This window comes from Chrysemys picta, chromosome 1 (assembly GCF_011386835.1).
Source record: "Chrysemys picta bellii isolate R12L10 chromosome 1, ASM1138683v2, whole genome shotgun sequence".
Classification (NCBI taxonomy): domain Eukaryota; kingdom Metazoa; phylum Chordata; order Testudines; family Emydidae; genus Chrysemys; species Chrysemys picta.
In genome coordinates, this window is record NC_088791.1 from 32,923,186 (window position 1) to 32,943,103 (window position 19,918).

The 19,918-nt window shown below is 42.6% G+C and overlaps 1 protein-coding gene across 7 annotated transcripts in view; it reads left to right on the plus strand.

Annotated features, from left to right (window-relative positions):
* Nucleotides 1-19,918, plus strand: part of TBC1D22A (TBC1 domain family member 22A) — a 438,695-nt gene that overhangs the window by 331,485 nt on the left and 87,292 nt on the right. For 6 of the 7 annotated variants that reach the window (XM_065554788.1, XM_065554783.1, XM_065554792.1 and 3 more), the window contains one exon: nt 7,430-7,525. The exons of the other annotated variant lie outside the window; for it this stretch is intronic. In XM_065554788.1, the coding sequence (XP_065410860.1) occupies nt 7,430-7,525 (96 nt within the window). The remainder of the gene's footprint in view (nt 1-7,429; nt 7,526-19,918) is intronic. 7 annotated transcript variants of the gene reach the window in all.

The window sequence follows — 19,918 nt, forward strand, 5'->3', positions numbered from 1 at the left end:
AGGATTCTTCAGGTGCGGAAGGAAGGAATAGAGTCTGGTAGCAGTCCTAGCATCCTCCTTCTCCCCAGATGAAGCAGTAGTAGGAACTTCAATTGCACCCACTCAAGATGACCATAGGGCACACCAGGAGCTTCTAAGGAGGATAGCCCAGAACCTGGGAATCCAGGTGGAGGACATCTCAGAAGCCTCCCATGCCTTGGTGGACATGTTGGCCCCTTCAGGCCCATCACGAGTGGCTTTGCTCCTAAACTGTTCCATCCTGGAACTCATTAAGGCCCTGTGGCAGACTCCAGACTCCTTGCAACCCATGGCAAAGAGAGTGGAGAGAAAGTATTTTGTGCCCCCCAAAAGGGGGTTGAATATCTGTACACCCATCCTCCCCCTAGTGTTGCTAGTGGTATCAGCAGCAAATGAACGAGAGAGGTAGGGGGAACAAGAACCTACCTCCAAGACCAAGGATGCTAAGAAGCTGGATCTTTTTTTGGCAGAAAGATCTACTCCATGGGGGGACTACAGCTTCGAATTGCCAACCAGCAAGCACTCCTGAGCCGCTATGACTTTAACATCTGGGGGGCACTGACTAAATGTAAGAGTTGCTGCCACAGGAATCTAGGACTGAATTCTCTGCTCTAGTCGAGGAGGGCAGAGCAGTGGCGAAAGCGTCCCTGCAAGCAGCAGACTTATCTGCACAAACCATGACGTTAGCTGTGGCTGTGAGGAGAAGCTTGTGGCTGCAGGCCTAGAGCCTTTCATATGAAGTGCAGCAAACAATTCAGGACCTTCCTTTCAATGGTATGTCACACTTTTCAGAGCAGACCAACTCTAAGCTCCACAGCTTAAAGGATTCGAGGGCCACCTTAAAGTCACTAGGCCTACTCACACTGACCCTGTTGAGGAAGCACTTTAAGCCCCAGCCTTTGCCTTGTTTCTACCAACCTCAGTCCAGGTAGGATTATAATAGGAGGTGGGGTAGGAGATACAAAAGGAGGCCTCCTCCCCAGCCCTCGTCAGCCCATGGGCCTGGGCCTGCTAGACAATCGTCGTGGTCTAAACAGGCCTTTTGAGGCTGTGCCCGAGGACGGTGTACCAAGGCAGTGTCTGGATCCAAACTCCCCCAATGTTTGTGGACTGGCTATCTCACTTCTATTAGGCATGGGGCCATATTACATCAGATCACTTGGTGCTACGCATAATAGGACTGGGATAAACTCTGTATTTCAGTTCTTCCCTGCCTCCTCACCCTCTCTCCCTTCCCCCCCCCCCCCCCCAATCCCTCTTCAGGGACCCTACTCACGAGCAACTTCTAATTCAGGAAGTGTGAATACTTCTGCAAGTGGGAGCGGTAGAGGAGGTTCCTCCGAAGCCAAGGGGCAAGGGGTTTTACTCCTATTATTTCCTAATCTCAAAGGCCAATGGCAGTCTCCGACCCATCCTGGACCTGCAAAACCTCAATAGATTCATGAAGAAGCTGAAGTTCTGCATGGTCTCCTTGACCACCGTTATCCTCAGATTTGTTGTGGGTCAAGTACGTTATCAGTTCATGGTACTTCCGTTTGGCATGTCAGCAGCCCTTCGGGTTTTCACAAAATACATGGCGGTTGTTGCAGCTTTCCCAAGGAAACAAAGGGTTCAAGTATATCTCTTCCTTGATGACTGGCTGATCAGAGGCCAAACCAGGGCTCAGGTGGAGGCAGACCTACACAGTGGCCTAGCCAGGTGGAGGCAAGAGGGGGAGCAGGAAAAAAAAGGCGCCACCCGCTGCAGCGCTTTTACTGATGGGGCAGCGCTCCAGGACTTCAGCGGCACCTCGGCGGTGGGACCTTCACTCACTCCACAGATCTTTGGTGGCATTTCGGCGATGAAGCTTCAGTGCCACCGAAGACACCCAGAGCGAGTGACGGTCCCGCCGCTGAAGACCCAGAGCACCGCCCCATCAGTAAAAGCGCCGCAGCGGACGATGCCTTTTCTTTTTTTTCCCACGCCCGGGTGAGTAAAATTAAAAAGGCGCCACTTGTGCTCGGTGGGGGAGGGGCTGCTGCCCCGCTCCCCCCTTAGCTACGCTACTGGACCTACACCTAATATTATCAATCTTCCAGAAATTAGGCCTGTTGATAAACATGCAAAAATCCACGATCTCCCCCATCCAAAAGATAGAGTTCATAGGGGCAGTCCTTGATTCGGTTCAGGCCAGAGCCTTACTTCTGGAAGCCACATTCCAGACCCTGGGCTCGATCATACAGAACCTCAGAAACCATCCCATCACCATGCCAAGAAATTGCCTGAAACTCCTGGGCCATATTGCATCATGCACATACCTAGTGAAACACTTGAGGTCGCGATTCAGACCTGGCTAGCGTCACTGTGCTGAGTAGGATGGGACCGCCTGGACATGGTGGTCACGCTTCCCCCTTCAGTGATCACCTCCCTTTTATGGTGTCTGAATCTGGGGTCAGTGTGCGCAGGCGTCCCATTCGCGAAACCACAGCTGGCAATGTCTCTAGTCATCAATGCTTCTGCCCTGGGTAGGGGGGCCCATCTGGGAGTCCTCAGAACTCTCAGCCTCTGGTCCCAGGAGGAGCTCTCGCTCCACATCAACAGGAGGGAACTCAGAGCGGTGCCCTTGCCTGCCAAATGTTTCAGCCCCATCTAAAAGGCAAATTTGTGTCAGTGCTTACAAACAACACTGCAGTGATGTTCTAAATAAGGAGACAGGGTAGCAGCATGCTCCTCTGACCTATGCCAGGAAGCCCTTTGCCTGTGGGAATTCTGCATAACCCACTCAATCCCCCTCGAGGCCTCCTATCTTCCAGGGGCACAGAACAAGTTAGCAGATCGTCTCAGCAGATCATCTCCAATCATGAGTGGTCCATTTGACCAGATGTCATGAAGGACATTTTCCAGAGGTGGGGAACTCCGAAGATAGATTTGTTTGCAACGAGGCGCAACAGGAAGTGTCTGTAGTTCTGCTTCCTTCTGTCTGGGGATTGGTCCTGCTTTGTGCAGGGGGTTGGACTAGACCTCTTGAGGTCCCTTCCACCCCTGATATTCTGTGAATCACAGCCCGGGCTCGCTCACAGACGCGTTCCTTCTCTCATAAAAGGACCATCTCTTTTATGCATTCCCTCCCATTCCATTCATAGACAAGATTCTGCTGAAGGTCAGAAAGGAGGGAACGAGCCTGATCCTGATAGCCTCAGCCTGGCAACGTCAACTTTAGTTCACCACCCTTCTGGACCTCTCAGTGGAAACACCAGTCACCCTACTTCTGTTTCTGGATCTCATCTCCCAGGATCACGGCTGCCTACATCATCCAAACCTTGAGTCCCTCCATCTCATGGCCTGAAAGCCATGGCTGAACCCCTCAGAGCTAGAATGCTCAGATCCAGTTCAAGAGGTTCTTCGAGGGAGCAGAAATCCATCCACTGGGGCCATGTACCTGGCAAAATGGAAGAGGTTCTCAATTTGGTCAGCACAGAAAAGGGTCTCACCCACCGGAGCATCAGTGCAGTGTATTCTGGACTACTTGCTACACCTGAAGCAGCAAGGGCAATCAGTGTCATTGATTAGAGTACATCTGGCAGCAATTTCGTCTTTCCACCCAGAGGTAAATGGCGGGTCAATTTTTGCTAACTCGCTCTGTAGCTACTTCCTTAAGGGGCTGGACAGACTGTACCCTCACCCAACCTTTCTTCCAAAGGTGGTGTCGCATTTTCACAATAACCAGGACATCTTTCTTCCCATCTTCTACCCAAAGCTGGGCTAAATCATTTAGGAAAACTTGTCATTGAACTCCGATCCCACCTCCTACAGCTGCTTGGTAGCCACCTACATTGGAATGGACATGAGCAAGCACTCGAAGAAAAAACTGTTTTTAACCTTCCATAACTGTTGTTCTTCGAGATGTGTTGCTCATATCCATTCCAAAACCGACCTTCCTACGCCTCTGTCTGAGTTGACCAGCAAGAGGGAACTCAGGGCGGTGGGGCAGAAGGTCCCTATATATCAGCGCTATCAGGGCCCAATTCCAGGGGGCACCAGTGCTGATCCGACAGATACCACTGAGGGAAAAACTTTCCGGCGCCCACAGCATGTGCACACCCATATTTAAATTGACATGAGTAACACATCTCAAAGAACAACAGTTACAGAAAGTTAGTAACTGTTTTTTATTAATTGTAGAGCTGAAAAGCTATCAAGGTATTTTAATGATGCAACTAAACAGGAAACATCTCTCATGTTCTGTTAATTATGTTCAGAATAAAGTAGAAAAGGTTTTTGACCTCTACTGGCCTTCTGGATTTTTAAAGTAATTTCTTCATGTTTTCTTGAACAAAAACTGATGTGATAATTGGTGTTTACTGCTGTTCCTACAGCTACATCATCTTCAGCTGTCATTTTATCCAATTTCATATGTTAAACAGTGAGCTCTGAACCCAGTATTTAAATAGAAATTCTCTAGGAGTATGTCTACATTAGGAAAAAAGTATGGTTGTTACAATGAAATAGTGAACACATGATAGCTCATATTCTAAAAATCCTAGTGCAGAGCGGGCAAGTTATACTTTTACTTTGATTAGCTGATCAAAATGAATCTTAAAGGGAAGTTTAGATAAAACTATAACTTGTTTATAACCTAAGCTAGTCCTAAACAATCTCTGGCACGCTTGATATCTTCAGTACTGCCAGCACCAAGACATTCTGAGCCCGGTACCCATGGCTCACAAAGTTCTACAGTGGCAGGTGCTGTTGAAGTCACTATGGACCCAATGGGCACAGGCACCAATGGACAAGGCACCGATGGACAAGGACAGGAGTCACCACTCCACTAGTCCACATGCCAGGCTTCACATGCATTGCCTCCAGATGTATGTTTCTCCACAGAAAATGTATGATCTGTTTAGAAGAAGAAGAAAAGTCAAACTCAATGTATCGTATAACAAATGCCCTAACCTCAAGTATGTGTGATATTGTAGGAAATTGTAGGAAAGCAATAAGAAATAGTTCTGCAACGACCAGCGAAGATGATTAAGAAAATATCCAGACTTCTGTTGGATTTTTAAAAAGGACAATTACAGTATTTTATATTTACTTATCTTATTTGGTTAAATATCTTAACTAAATTGTACTCCCTCTAGTTATCAGCCTTGTAGTTTACTAACTTTAAAAAATAATTCATTTTTTCCAAAATTTTGATCTAATGAGACTTCACTGTAGTGTGTGTTCTCTGTAAACCAACGCGAACGCAAAAAAAAAGTTGGATCATAGTTTTCTTTTTTCAATTTTACTATTTCAGCAGTAATTAGAAATCAGTCTCAAATAAAATTCTACCCAGTTACATTTTTTAATTGGCCACAGATCTTGCTTTAGGGAAATACTTTTCTTTAATACTGTACATGGAGATAATGCCTTTGGACTAACTCTTTAGTATGTTTATGAAATCTAAATTACTGGCAGGAGCCATAGAAAATGATCATTGTTGGAGAGTCAAATAAATTACTCCAAAATGCATTAGGCAACAGAGCAGATTTGATTACAAAATTAGGGCCTGTAACTGATTGTGTTCCAGAATTGCTGTGGTGGTCATGTTATTAAATGCAGAAAGAATACAATTTTTGTTGGATTTAATGTGATAAATTAGCAGCTGGTCAACACCCACCAAACTTTCATTCTCCCCCACCCCGCCCCAAGAAAAAAAAAGTTAGCAAATGAACAGAGTACTGTATTACAATTGTGAAAAGGCTTGAGAAATAAATTGTGGTTCAGTCAGAGAGACCCCCTTAGGACTGTCACCTGATGTTCTGGAATTATCTCTGAGCCTGTTTTCAGCTCGGGATTCCAGAACCCTGCCTTGTTGATGAACCAGACATGCTAGCCTGCTGCAACACAGATACAGGTCTGGTCCATGCCCCCAAAGCTGCAGACTTTAACCAAAAACAGCACTATCTCCAGCACCCAGACACCCAGTTCCCAATGGGATCCAAACCCCAAATAAATTCGTCTTACTCTGTATAAAGCTTATAGAGGGTAAACTCATAAATTGTCCACCCTCTATAACACTATAGAGAGAGATGCACAGCTGTGTGCTCCCCCAGGTATTAATCACTTACTCTGGGTTTGTTAATAAATAAGTGATTTTATTAAGTATAAAAAATAGGATTTAAGTCATTTCAAGTTGTAACAGATGGAACAAAGTAAGTTACCAAGCAAAATAAAACAAAACACACAAGTCTAAGCCTAATACATTAAGAAACTGAATACAGGTAAATCTCAACCTCAGAGATGTTCCAATAAGCTTCTTTCACAGACTAGACTCCTTCCTAGTGTGGGCCCAATCCTTTCCCCTGGTACAGTCCTTGTTAGTTCCAGCTCAGGGGATTTCTCATGACTGACCGCCCCCTTTGTTCTGTTCCACCCCTAACCCTAACCCTTTTATAGCTTTGGCACAAGGCAGGAATCTAGTCTCTCTGGGTCCACACCGCTCCTTTTAAGTGGAAAAACACCAGGTTTAAGATGGATTCCAGTATCATGTGACATGGTTACATATCACTGTAAGACTTCATTCTTCCAGGGCTGACCCACAGGTACACAGAGAGGTTTGCAAGTAAACAGAGCCATTTACAACCAATTGTCTTGTCAATGGGAGCCATCAAGGTTCTAAACCACCATTAATGGCCCACACTTTGCATAATTACAATCGGACTTCATTGAATCATAGAATATCAGGGTTGGAAGGGACCTCAGGAGGTCATCTAGTCCAACCCCCTGCTCAAAGAGTTATGCTTCATATTTCTAGCTTCAGATACAAGAATGATGCATACATACAAGTAGGATGTACACACTCAGTAGATTATAAGCTTTGTAAAGAGACATTTTTCATAAAGCATATTCCAGTTACATCATATTTACACTCATAAGCATATTTCCGTAAAACATATGTAGTGCAATGTCACAGAAATGAATATCAGATGGAACTTCCACATTCTTAAGTAGTGAACATGGGGCATATGGGTGTAACATTGGGTTTGGGGGAGTGTGCTTGAGCTTACAGTAATTCATAGAACATAGTTACTAAAGGGAAAAGCCTGGGAATGGGCTGGAAAGAAAGTAGTTTAACTTTGAGAAATATGCACCCAGGCCTGGTTCTCAGTACAGGTTATAGTCTATGAATGCTTATGGCAGAGATGAAGTCATAATATGTTTGGGATGTGAAAAATAGAGGTTTAAGTCCCTTAAATCTAATAAGATTCTAGACCTAATGAAGATTAAGAAAGCACATAGTCTGTGTTCTTTGTTCCTCTTAAACATTTCATATCGTCAACAACCAGTCAATATTGAATGTCTTATAAATATAATTGGGGTTAAATTTCATAAGTAAAGTAATGACTCAGTACATTTAACTTCTGGGGGTTTTTTTTGTTTTTTTTTTTAGTCTGAACCTGAGGGCTTTTCTCATTTTCACTTGTACGTCTGTGCTGCCTTCCTTGTCAGGTGGAGGAAAGAGATACTGGAAGAAAGAGACTTTCAAGTAAGTAAATACATTTTTATTCAACCCTGCAGATATCTAGGGATATATTTTTCCCAGCAGACATTATTTATTAAATTTCTATTTACAGGATTACTCATGTATGAATTTGACAGAGCAACAACAGTTGCACTAAAATTGACAATGTTTGACTCTTTGTAAGTGTCAGCTCTTGTACCTGAAATGATTGACTGTAAACAGCAGCAGGTAGTGGGGTGCAGTATGTGGGGGGAAGTACACTCTCGAAAAAGTTTTACTTAAACTGAGACAATCACTGAGGCAAAGATTTCAGGAAACATAATAAGGAAAGTTTTGGAATTTCACAGTGAGATTTTCTGAAAATGTAAGTGACTGAGGGTAAATTGATCTATATATTTTATCTTAAAATGTGGTGGTGATGTTGCCTATTTATTATCATTAACATTTGTATAGCATCAGCGATATGCATGGCACTTCTACATAGATAATAAAGACATAGGGTCAGATAAGCAAACATGCATGGAATGGCCTATTTTTCAAAAATGCCAGGCAGACACAATTCCACATCTTTGAAAACCAGACTGTTTACTCCAGTGCCTAAATATGATATAGGCGACTTATTTTGGATGCCCACATTTGAAAACTTTAGCCAGTTTTTGGCCGAAAGAGCTTACAACCTAAATTGTGCCTAAGAAAGACAGGGGAAATGACATTAGGTATGGAGCAGAGAAGAGGGAGAACACAGAATAAAGTTATAGGACTGCTTTGTTAGTACAATTCATGTTACATTAGTTTCTTCTTCTTTTTAGAGATTATTCAAATTGTTAGCACAAGAGAATGGTTTATATTGCTGGAATGATTCTGAAATAAGGTGGATAGTTAGGGAGCGGGTTGCAAGATGCAGAGATCAGTGAGGACTTTGTAGTTGTTGATTTACACCAGTATAGATGAGGAAGAATTTGGCTGTTTTTTAAGATCGCCTGTATTTGTAGAACTTAGATTTGTTTATTTCTCACAAAAATAGTAGTTTGATTTTTATGATGATATTACTTTTCTCTAAATACTACATATACAATAGCTAGGAAGATGTAAAAGGCTGAAATATACCGCCCCCTTGCAAGCCATGCCTGGGAGCCCTGCCTATTCTAATGGAGCACTTCCCTGGCTGCTTGGGCCCAAAGACCCCAGTCTCTTGCTGGCTGAACTCTGCTCTGCTAATTAATGTTGTCCCACACACATGAACACTGTATGCTGCCCCCAGAAAACATGCACTAATCAATCAATGCTGCCTTTCCCCACAAAATGAATTGATTTATTGAGGCAGCTTTAATTAATGTTGGGCTGCCCTCCTAACCACAATTAAAACACTTAATGCTGCCTCCCCAACAGTAAATTAATTCTGAGTAGCTCCCCGTGAATAGCTTAATTCATACTGCCTCCTAACATGCTACCAGGCTACTTCAGTTTATGCTGTTTCCCAAACAATATCTTAATGCTGGACACCTCTCCCTCACAACTATATGTTAGCACTGGGCCCCATCCCCTCCACTAAATCCATTTATGCTGTTTCCTGCTCCCAGAGCCTATAGCATCTGCCTCATCTCCTACACACACTTGTTAGATAAGACACATATGTAAATGGAAAATATGGGGTGAAATATTGTAGTCATTTTTTTCTTCTGCTTTTTTTCTTCTGTCTACATTTGATCTTCAATGTAAGATAGTTTTTTGTAATTTAAAAAAAGAAGAACAGGAGGACTTGTGGCACCTTAGAGACTAACAAATTTATTAGAGCATAAGCTTTCGTGGACTACAGCCCACTTCTTCGGATGCATATAGAATGGAACATATATTGAGGAGATATATATACACACATACAGAGAGCATAAACAGGTGGGAGTTGTCTTACCACCTCTGAGAGGCCAATTAATTAAGAGAAAAAAAACTTTTGAAGTGATAATCAAGCTAGCCCAGCACAGACAGACAGTTAGATAACAAGTGTGAGAATACCCACAAGGGGAGACAGATTCAATGTTTGTAATGGCCCAACCATTCCCAGTCCTTATTCAAACCGGAGTTGATTGTGTCTAGTTTGCATATCAATTCTAGCTCAGCAGTTTCTCGGAGTCTGTTTTTGAAGTTTTTCTGTTGTAATATAGCCACCCGCAGGTCTGTCACTGAATGACCAGACAGGTTAAAGTGTTCTCCCACTGGTTTTTGAGTATTTTGATTCCTGATGTCAGATTTGTGTCCATTAATTCTTTTGCGTAGAGACTGTCCGGTTTGGCCAATGTACATGGCAGAGGGGCATTGCTGGCACATGATGGCATATATCACATTGGTAGATGTGCAGGTGAACGAGCCCCTGATGGTATGGCTGATGTGATTAGGTCCTATGATGATGTCACTGGAATAGATATGTGGACAGAGTTGACATCGGGGTTTGTTACAAGGATAGGTTCCTGGGTTAGTGGTTTTGTTCAGTGATGTGTGGTTGCTGGTGAGTATTTGCTTTAGGTTGGGGGGTTGTCTGTAAGCGAGGACAGGTCTGTCTCCCAAGATCTGTGAGAGTAAAGGATCATCTTTCAGGATAGGTTGTAGATCTCTGATGATGCGCTGGAGAGGTTTTAGCTTCAAAAGTTTTTTTTTCTCTTAATTAATTGGCCTCTCAGAGGTGGTAAGACAACTCCCACCTGTTTATGCTCTCTGTATGTGTGTATATATATCTCCTCAATATATGTTCCATTCTATATGCATCCGAAGAAGTGGGCTGTAGTCCACGAAAGCTTATGCTCTAATAAATTTGTTAGTCTCTAAGGTGCCACAAGTCCTCCTGTTCTTCTTTTTGCGGATACAGACTAACACGGCTGCTACTCTGAAACCTTTTGTAATTTAGTTTCCATTGATGTCATTAAAATCTGTGTAAATACGTAATTCAGAAAAGTTTTAAAACACCTATTATTCATGAGACAGATCTGAGTGATTTACCACATATATATGCAGTTAAGAACTCTTGGGGATGAATATGATTTAATCAGTCATTTTTGAAGGTATTATGAGTTATATGTACAAAAACAGTAAAAAGTCAGACAAAAACAGTTTAAGTTTGGGTCTAATATTGGAATTAACTAGGATTAACTATGACCATCTAAAACTACTATGCCCTTATGTGACCTCGTGCTAGTTGTAGCACCCTGATCACTGAAGTTGCTGGAGCACAGACAAGGCTTCAGGCTTAATAGGAATCAATCAACAGCTGGGGATTACAATATTTGCTGTGAATTGTGCTGATGAGGTAATTGGCTTAGTAATTGGGAGGATATGTAATTGGGAGAAACAGGAAGCAAGTCTGGGAGTTCAGAGGGTGAGCAAGCTGTGGAAACTCCTCCTGCTGTATACCTGTGCTATCTCCTGTCATGTTGGGAAACTGACGATTAAAGACTGGTTGTGTTTGGGACTGGAAGACCACAAAAACAGGCTAGACAGTGCTGCGCATAGCTGAATAAGCACCCTGTGACACCTTGCCTACACTATATGTTTTCATCATGTTAATTAACAATGTGAAAACACTAGTGTTAATGAAAAAGGATTAGATATTTAGTATGGATTATGAGAATATCCACAGTTACAAGGGCAATATGCTGGTAATGTGCTGTCTATTGCACTTAACTTTTTCCTTGAAACTTTTGAGGAAGTGTTTGGTACTGGCCATTGTCAGAGACATTGCCAGAGGGAACACTGGTCTGGTCTAGTCTGGCAATTGCCTATGTTTCTATTTGTTTAATCAGAGAAAGGATATTCATAATGCATTGACAAGTCTACCTGATAAAGAATGAATAACCAATATTTCTAAACTTGGTTTGAAATAATCAAATGGAAAGTCTCTGTAGTAACTATGTGCAGCTAAATAGTATAATGGTTTGGTCCCTATTTTATCAGCTATCAGTTTCTAGAATTGTTTTTTTTTAACTTCTTTCTAAGAAACTATTCAGAACAGAATATTTCAGACATGCTATTAAAAACCCTGCCCGGAAACAGAAAAGGTGTTATAAAGGTGCTATAGAGATGTACATTTTTAGTTTTGTTAGTAGTGAGGTTGGGGTAGTTTGAGTTAGAACAAAGGCTCTCAAACTTTTTTACTGGTGATCTCTTTCACATAGCAAGACTCTGAGTATGACCCCCCCCCAATAAATTAAAAACACTTTTTAATATATTTAACACCATTATAAATGCTAGTGGCAAAGTGTGGTTTGGGGTGGAGGTTGACAGCTTGCGATCCCCCCGTAATAACCTGGTGGCTCCCTGAGGAGTCCTGACCCCCAGTTTGAGAACCCCTGAGTTAAAAAGTCCTTTTGGGCTTTTCTGAATTGAAACATCCTTAATTTAGTAATTATTTAATGGAAAGCATTGCATGTTTTCTGATATACATTTATATTTTAGTTTTATATAGGCTTGGAAGTCACAGGGAAGTAGACTTTAAATAAATTATGTTTTGTTCTTAAACTCACTTAGGAAAAATGACTTTAGTAAACGATCATATTTTAGGTGGAGAGGAAATAAAATGAAGATGATATATGTTGAGCCAGAGACTGCAGTTGAAAATGAGGGTAACTTTAATACCATAATATAAGTGTTAGATTTCAAAGCTTTGCTTGGAAAATTATTTACTTGGAACTATTACAGTTCATTGTTTATTATGATCAATTTGATATCTACTTACAAGATATTAGGATGATTTGGAAAAATAAATGAAAGATGAAATACTAAGTTGGGATATTTTTAGATTGGTTCCACATCCTCAAAATACTTAGTTAATTCAAGGGCTCAGAGGACATACTCAGCAGGAATAGATCTGGCTCAAGATTGCCTTTTGCCTTTCAGTCAGCATTCTTGGCTCTCGGAATAATCAAATTAAATACATTCATTTCAGCTACCAGGACTTTACTGTTAAAAGATCCAAGCTTTGATGCAACATCTGAGTATTTTATAAGAGAGATCTGTACAGCTGCATTATTAATGTACAAATGAACAGACTCTGCCTGTTTGTGTGAGCATATTGCCTGCTACTGCTTTCTACCACTCTTTCAGTCACCTTAGTGCCCCGCAAATGTTGGGAATGAAATACATTAGACTCGTTTCTTGTAGACACCATGGTAGAAATGGTGCACCAGGTCAGATAAGTTAGTGTATGGAAGAAACTGTAAATACTCTGTCACTGATCCCTTTGACAGCAGACACTATGCATTAAATGATCTTCCTGAGCAAGTCTGCAGGCCACTGCCCTCTTTTCATTCATATCACTCCTTACGAGACCCACTTCTACCATGACTTCTACAAGAAATGAGTCCAAGATATTTTTATTGCATTTATTTTAAGAGTTGTTTTTTTTGTTCTACCATGCTGTGCTCTAGCCTTTGCTGAGTCCATATGTAATCTCATTGATGTTTCTATTGCCTCTCCTTCCCTTTTATTTTATTACCTTCTTTGTTGCATTACCTGTACTTTCCCATTCAGTATTCAAAAGATTTTCCCCACAAATAACTTTACAAATCTAGATCTGCTACCTAAAATGGCACTCACTAAGAACTTGTCAGGATTTCAGTCCTATGGGCTGAGTTTTTGTGCAGTTTAAAATACAATAATATCTCTCAAAGGGTTTAGGTTTTCAAAGCTCTATCTAAACAGTACTTACAACAGTTTGTGAAGGGAAATGTTACACATGAGGAACTGGAAGCACATGATTTTGCCCAAGGTCCAATGGGAATGTCAGAGCCAAGATTAGAACTCAGGAATTCATGTCTCTTAGACCTAAACTCAGTCCAATAGGCTACACTGCCTCATAAAATAACACATGGTTTGGTGAGACATACAGGATATCACTTAAAAGTAGGCTAAACTGATAAGTATAGTTATTTGTTCTTCAAGGTTTGAGTTTATGATTATATATCCACCTTATTTTAGACATCTCTCTTAGTTTTATCACCATTGTATTGTCACTGCCAGGAGGCTTTGACCTTAAAGAATAAGAGCGGTGATTTATGCTATACTGAGTATTTTTCAATTGTAGTTTGCTATTTTTCTGATATATTACCACAATTATCATGAAACTAAAGCTATGTGTATTATCTGCCACAGTAACTGAATCATAGTTCAGATTGTTACAATATTCAGTGGTAACAGGTACTTAAAATCTTTATTTTGTAAAATATTTCACTGAGATGGAAAAATCCTAAGTATAGAATATAAACTTAGAGTACTAGTTGAATTTTTCATGGTGGCTTGATCAAAAATGAATTGATAGAGATAATAAGGAGAATTTAATTGTAATTTCTATTTATATTTCCATTCAACTCACTACCGTTATTATTGACAAAAGCCATGAACCTCAACCTCAAAAGATGTTTAAGGAAGAGCTGCTGAACTCTCCTTCCAATTTTTTTAATAAGTTTTAGTACAAAGTTTATGCAAGGTCATTTCCAACCCAGAACCCAGGTCTCTAACAGGATAAATCCAAATCTAATTCACTGCACAATATTCCCTTTCAGAGTTTATCCTCTCTCTAAATGGTATAAATCACACTCTTCTCTGAGAGCTGGGGATGGAATGCAGGATGATCACTGATATTCTGCTGTAGACTAGTAAATACCTGCGAAGCCCACTGAGAAAGTTTGTGTCAAGTTCTCCTCCAGTGGCTAGTCTACAAAAGAGCTGGTAATTACTCTCTCAGCTCAAACAGTAAGGGTATAAGCTAGGGGTCTGAAGGTCTGCCCCTGGAGGAGACGGACCTAGATGAGGAGTTACCGGGACTACCATCAGCTGTCTACCCAGAGGAGCCCGAGGACTGGTGGATACCCGAGGTACCAAACCCTACGGAGGTAGGAAGTAGCCCAGGGGCAGCCAACAACTGGCCAGTTACAGGGCTGACTGCGTCTAGGTCGGTGTGTTGCGACTGGATCCCCGCCGACCCAGTGGTAGACCTCTCTGCCGCTGCTAGGGCCCTGGGCTGGGACGCGGTGGAGTAGGGCTGGCCTGCGTCCCCCTGCGCTTCCAAACCCTGGGGTGGCAGACTCCTCACCTTGGGCCAGGAGGCCTGTGCCCCCCTGAAGACCTCTGTCAACACCCTAGACTGCTGGGTGCTCAACCCATTTTGGAGCCCCTGAGACTGTGTGGATATGGTCACCCCTAGCTGAACCCCGAGACTGTATGGGTTTGCTGGCTGCCTGAGCCCCAAGCTTAGGCTAAAACCTGCCCCTTGCTCTGCCCCGCCAAAAGGTCCAGGGCTTATTGACGGTCTGTTTGCTGTCTGCGTCATCCCAAAGTCCACGCTAAAGCCTGCTCCCTGCTCTGCCCCGCCCAAAGGGCTAGGGCTACAGGCTGTGGATATTTGCTGGCTGCCTTGACCCAGAGGCATAGGTCATAGCATGCTACTAGCCCAGCCCCGCCCGAGGGCAGGGGCCTCATACAGTTAATTAACGTCAGCCCCAGCTGAGTGGGCTGAGGGCTAAAGACTGTCAGCGTGCCCCCACCCAAGGGTGGGGACAGGAGCCCGGACTATTGTGTGGTTGCTTTTATTAGACGGACCCCGCCGGGGCAGCCTGAGCCCGAAGACTACCGGCTTTGCAATGAGGCAGAGTGGCTCCCTCCCCACTGGAGAGCGAGGGACCACTACACACACGTTCAGTCATTTGTCATTCATTTTCCCTGTGTAACCACTGGTAGCATGTATGTTGTGACCTTCTCTATATCTAGTCCACTGAAGATGTGTATCTGTGACAGTTGTCAGCTTGAGGGGCTGGCCCCTTAGCAAATGCTGTAAAGACTGATGCTTTCAACTTTTGAGGTCATTTTTTCAGTCCCCACTCATGGCCTTCATGCTTATGGATTCCCACACTGGCCTTAGCAGTGACAAGGCAGAAGAACTTCCCAAATGCCTGGATTGTGTGATAGTCAGGTGTACTGATCTGTTGATATAAAACCAAGTGAGGTAAAGCTAAGGTTTTGTATCTGAGAGCAAGTTTGAGGAAGATGGGGTACATTTTTCTTTTTTAGATCTGTTGGTGATGGAAGTGAAAGCCTTGTGGAGTTTAGAATGCGTTATCAGTAGCGTTGTAGGCAATATGAAGGTGAAAAATAATGTACAAGTCTTGCTTCGTATTTCTATTCCTTTAACTTTTGGGAGAATGAAATGTGTACTGCTGCAACCTTAATTGGCACTAAATGTAGTTTTTGTTTGCTCCTTAGCTTGTCTAAGCGAGAATAATACTTACACAACTGATCCTTTGGCGTGTTTTGTATCTAATAATGCACTTGCAAAGAGACTGATTTCTCTGCTGTGGTGCAGATGAGGTGGGAATATTGCAATTAGAGGAGACTGGCTGGGATTGCTGATTTAAAATGTTAGCACCTAAATAATAATTGGTACTTGTTTCTTAACTAAAGAGAAGAAGAAAAGTGTCCCCAAGCATAGGGAAAACAGGATAGAGAAAGGTTGGTTCCGGCGGAGAAAACTATACAATGGAGAAATGAAAATGTAATAGATGTTGAAGTAATAGTATTGATTTTATTTCTTAGCTACATCATAAAATTAGTGGTTTGATACTATGTGAGTTGCTTATGAGCATATACATATGTTGAAGAAAACTGAACTAAACATGAGCAGCAATGAAAGAAAGTAGAAATTAAATAAAGAATACACAGTAATACTACGTAATGGGGAATTATTTACAATTACAGCTATTTTGGGGCGATTATTTGAGAGCTATATAGTTAAGCAAAACTTCTCTTTGATAGAATGGTATAGGGGGGAAAAAAACTTTCAAAGACCCAGTATTTAGTACCATTGTAATTTTTTCCTGAGGAAATAATTAATAGAAACAAATTATTTCCATAGGAACAAAAAACACTTCCATAGAGACAAAGTATTACTACAGTGATGAAAAGAGGTTTTCATTGTGTGAAATCTGCTTTTAAATAAGAGAGAGAGATGATAAATGAACAGGAAATGTTCGGTTTATGTTCAATTATTTTAGAAGTTAGAAAAATTAGGAAGGAAACAGAAGTGAGTGTAATCAATCTTAGTCACTTGAGAATTGCCGAATGTACAACCATGGACTGAATTCTGCAAAGGTATACGCATGTGCTTAATTTTACTTGCTGCGATTAATCCCATTAAATTAACTTCACACTGCAAATAGTTCCATTTAAGTATATAAGTCTCTGCAGAATCAAGGCCCATTTTCAGAAGATATGTATCGCCCGTGTACCAGGTGCATGTTGATGTTCTCTCGATTTCGGTGGTGTCAGTGGAATATGACAGCACATGCATTGGTATATCAGAGTGTAAGGGTGCAGACTCACTGCTGCGGCGCCTCCTGCTGGTTGTCTCTGGGAATTAGCTCTCCAGCCGTTGGAGCGCCCTCTGCAGGTGGGTGTCCCGCTACCACTTGGCCCTCATGTCCCTCTCGGACCCGGTGCCCTGTTATCTGGGGCGCTGCCCCCAGGCAATGCCCCCACACAGTTCTGGGCCTCCCCCTCCCAGGAGAACCCCCACCCACTAGTCCCCACCTCACCTCAGGATAAGGCTACTGCCAGTCACCAACTAGCTCCTGTGCCCTGGAGCAGACTGCAGTATCAGCCACTCGTCACAGGTAAGGTTGGGTTTGGACCTGCTGCCTTTACCTACCCCTGGGCAGCCCTCTGCAACCCCCAGTACCTATTAGCCCAATGCTAGGCCGCAGTCTGGTGCTTTCTAGGCTGGAGCTCCCCAGCTCCTCTGCCTTTCCCCAGCCCTGCTCCACTCAGGTACCCCGTCTCTAGCTCCCTGCAGCCAGGCCCGTCTCCCTCTGAAAGTAGAGAGAGACCTTCTGTGGGCCTCTGGCTCACAGCCTTTTATTGGGACCAGCTGGGCCTGATTGGGGCATAGCCCAGCTGTGGCTACTTCCCCAATCAGCCTAGCTTTTCCCTGCCACAGCCCTCTCCCTTGCCGGGACCTTACTGACCACCCCACCTTGTAGGAGGGGTTAAGGTGGACTATAACGATGGGGGGGGGGATTGGCTCCCTGCTGTACCAATCATAGGAGTCCCCAACTGCCCCCCGCTTGCTCAATTACCAAGCACCTCTCCTTAATTCCTTTTCCAAGCCATTTTTCCATTCTTTTGTACCTTAATTTATGGAGTACCTGCACTGAACATCCGCTATACATTTAAATAAAGAGTTGCGACATATGGCCTACCGCCCGTCATGCTACGCATGAACAGAGCCTACCTGAACCTGCTTCAAGGAAGGCGAAAAAACCCCCACTGCACCTGGCCAATATGGTGGTAAGGGAAAAATTCCTTCCCATCCCCACTTAGCGAGGCGGCTAGCGTAATGCTCGCAGCAGATATAGCTAAACACCAGGCATATTTGTGGCCTAATTAGGAAGGGAGGGTGAGTGCTGCCCAGTATGACTGCAGTGATATGGGGAGGGGCCGGGCCCAGGCTGACCTTTTTAAAACCCCTCATTCCTAGGTGGTGAGTCATCCACTACTCTTCCAGCAGTTTTACGTCTCCCTTCCTCCCCCAAGCCAGAAAGCATTGCCTTCTTCTCCCAGCCAGCCAGACAAACCCTTCCCTGCTTAAAGTGCAGGCTGGCTATTGTCCTCTAAATTTTCTTTGCAAGGCAAAAAAATGAACTATTAGAGGAATAAGCAACAAAAATTCATGGTCAGCACCTTAAGGTGAACACTTCTGCAAATCAATTTGGCTTGACAAATTGAAGATTTTATTCCTTGCACTCACCTTAAATAAAGTTGTGCAACACTGAACAAATGCTTTCAATAATAAGACTATATCCGATAGTTTGAGGCCATATGATCTTATTCCTAAAATTAGTAATTTGTGCAGATAAAATATCCTCGGCATTTTAGTGACTATAAGAAAGTAAATGAAACTCGTTTGAGAAAGGACTTAGTTTCTTAACATGGAAAATGATGAAACATTTTATCCTATTAGTAATATGTCATTCCCACCTCCAGTGAGGAGCTCTATTAAATGCCTCAGCAGATGGAATGATGACTGAAAAGTAAACTGCAGTAATTAGTTATTTTGACATGCTATGACAGTCCTTTGCAATTTTTCTTTAATATCCATTTTAATGAGAACAACAAAATCAGTTCACGTGGGGTTTTCGGTGAGCCTGACTTTGCCTTGTCCATAGTTATATAATAGATGCTATAATTTAAGCATCTGTTAAAGCTGTATTATATTTAAGGGTACCCTTTCTTAGTGTCTCTGACACATGTTACACTTAAGAAAATCAGTGTCTTACAGATGGATGTGTCTGTGCTATTCATTGTACCATTCTGAAGTAGTTGAGGAACATTAGTCAAGAATCATGGAAAAACATAGCCCTAATGCAAGACTTTTCCTCACCCTGTTCATTGGCTTATGTCCTGAAGCATGAGAGCTCAGATCCCTTATTTTTTTTCTGTCCAGTGTAACGGGGAATGAGCCTGGTAAGCTCTGGGACAACCAGAGGGCATAAGTTGGAAACCTAATGTGGTTACTGCTCTCAAGAAAATCAAAGGCAGTATCAAACTGCGTATTTTAAGAAGCAGCATCACAGGTAAAAGACCTCTTTTGCTTCTCTGATTTGAACAAGTAATTTATCCTCTGGGAAGTAACAGTATTGATGTTTTACCAGAAAGCTCAGGGTTAATCCATTTTGATTCTGTTTGCCTTTTCCACTTACCTCATTTTCTTTCTGCCTGGCAGCCCATCTTAATGGACCAGTAGGTCTGAAATTACTGTGGTGTGTAATCATTTGCATTGTCTGCTTAACCTTAACTTCTTAACTGTTTTCTTGTTTGGGAATTTCCTAATGTGTTTTTTTTAAATGCTTAAATGAGTCCAGGAGTACCTAGGGATCAGGTACTCCAGGGAAACTTTCAAGGTATGCAGAGATGGACCCAATTGATTTCTATATATTCCCACCTTCCTGTGTATGACCCCTTGTGCATGTGGCTGTCACCCATCACAAATGGACTCCCTACAACTTCGTGATCATATCCTGGACATCAGGAGCTGGGCCCTGACCACTGTGTAAAACACCTATTACAGACTTCCTTATGTGTTTGAAAACCCAGTTACTTTCTAAATTCCACCCCCCAAATACAATATACCTAAACTTAGACTGGCTTCAGTCCTGTCCAACGTAATGAAACCTGTTGAAAGTTGATAGGCCAAGTGTTTTCTGAGATATGTTAATGATTCAAAAAAATGTTAAGAACATCTTTCAAAAGTGTGACTTCACTACATGTTTTAGTCCCCATATTTCCCCAAAGCTTTGTCTGATTTGCCAGTGTTCTCATCTGTCCCACAATATGAGCTATTTTGTTGAATTGGGAGGCTGTTGTGTGTGGGAGTGATTGAAAAGG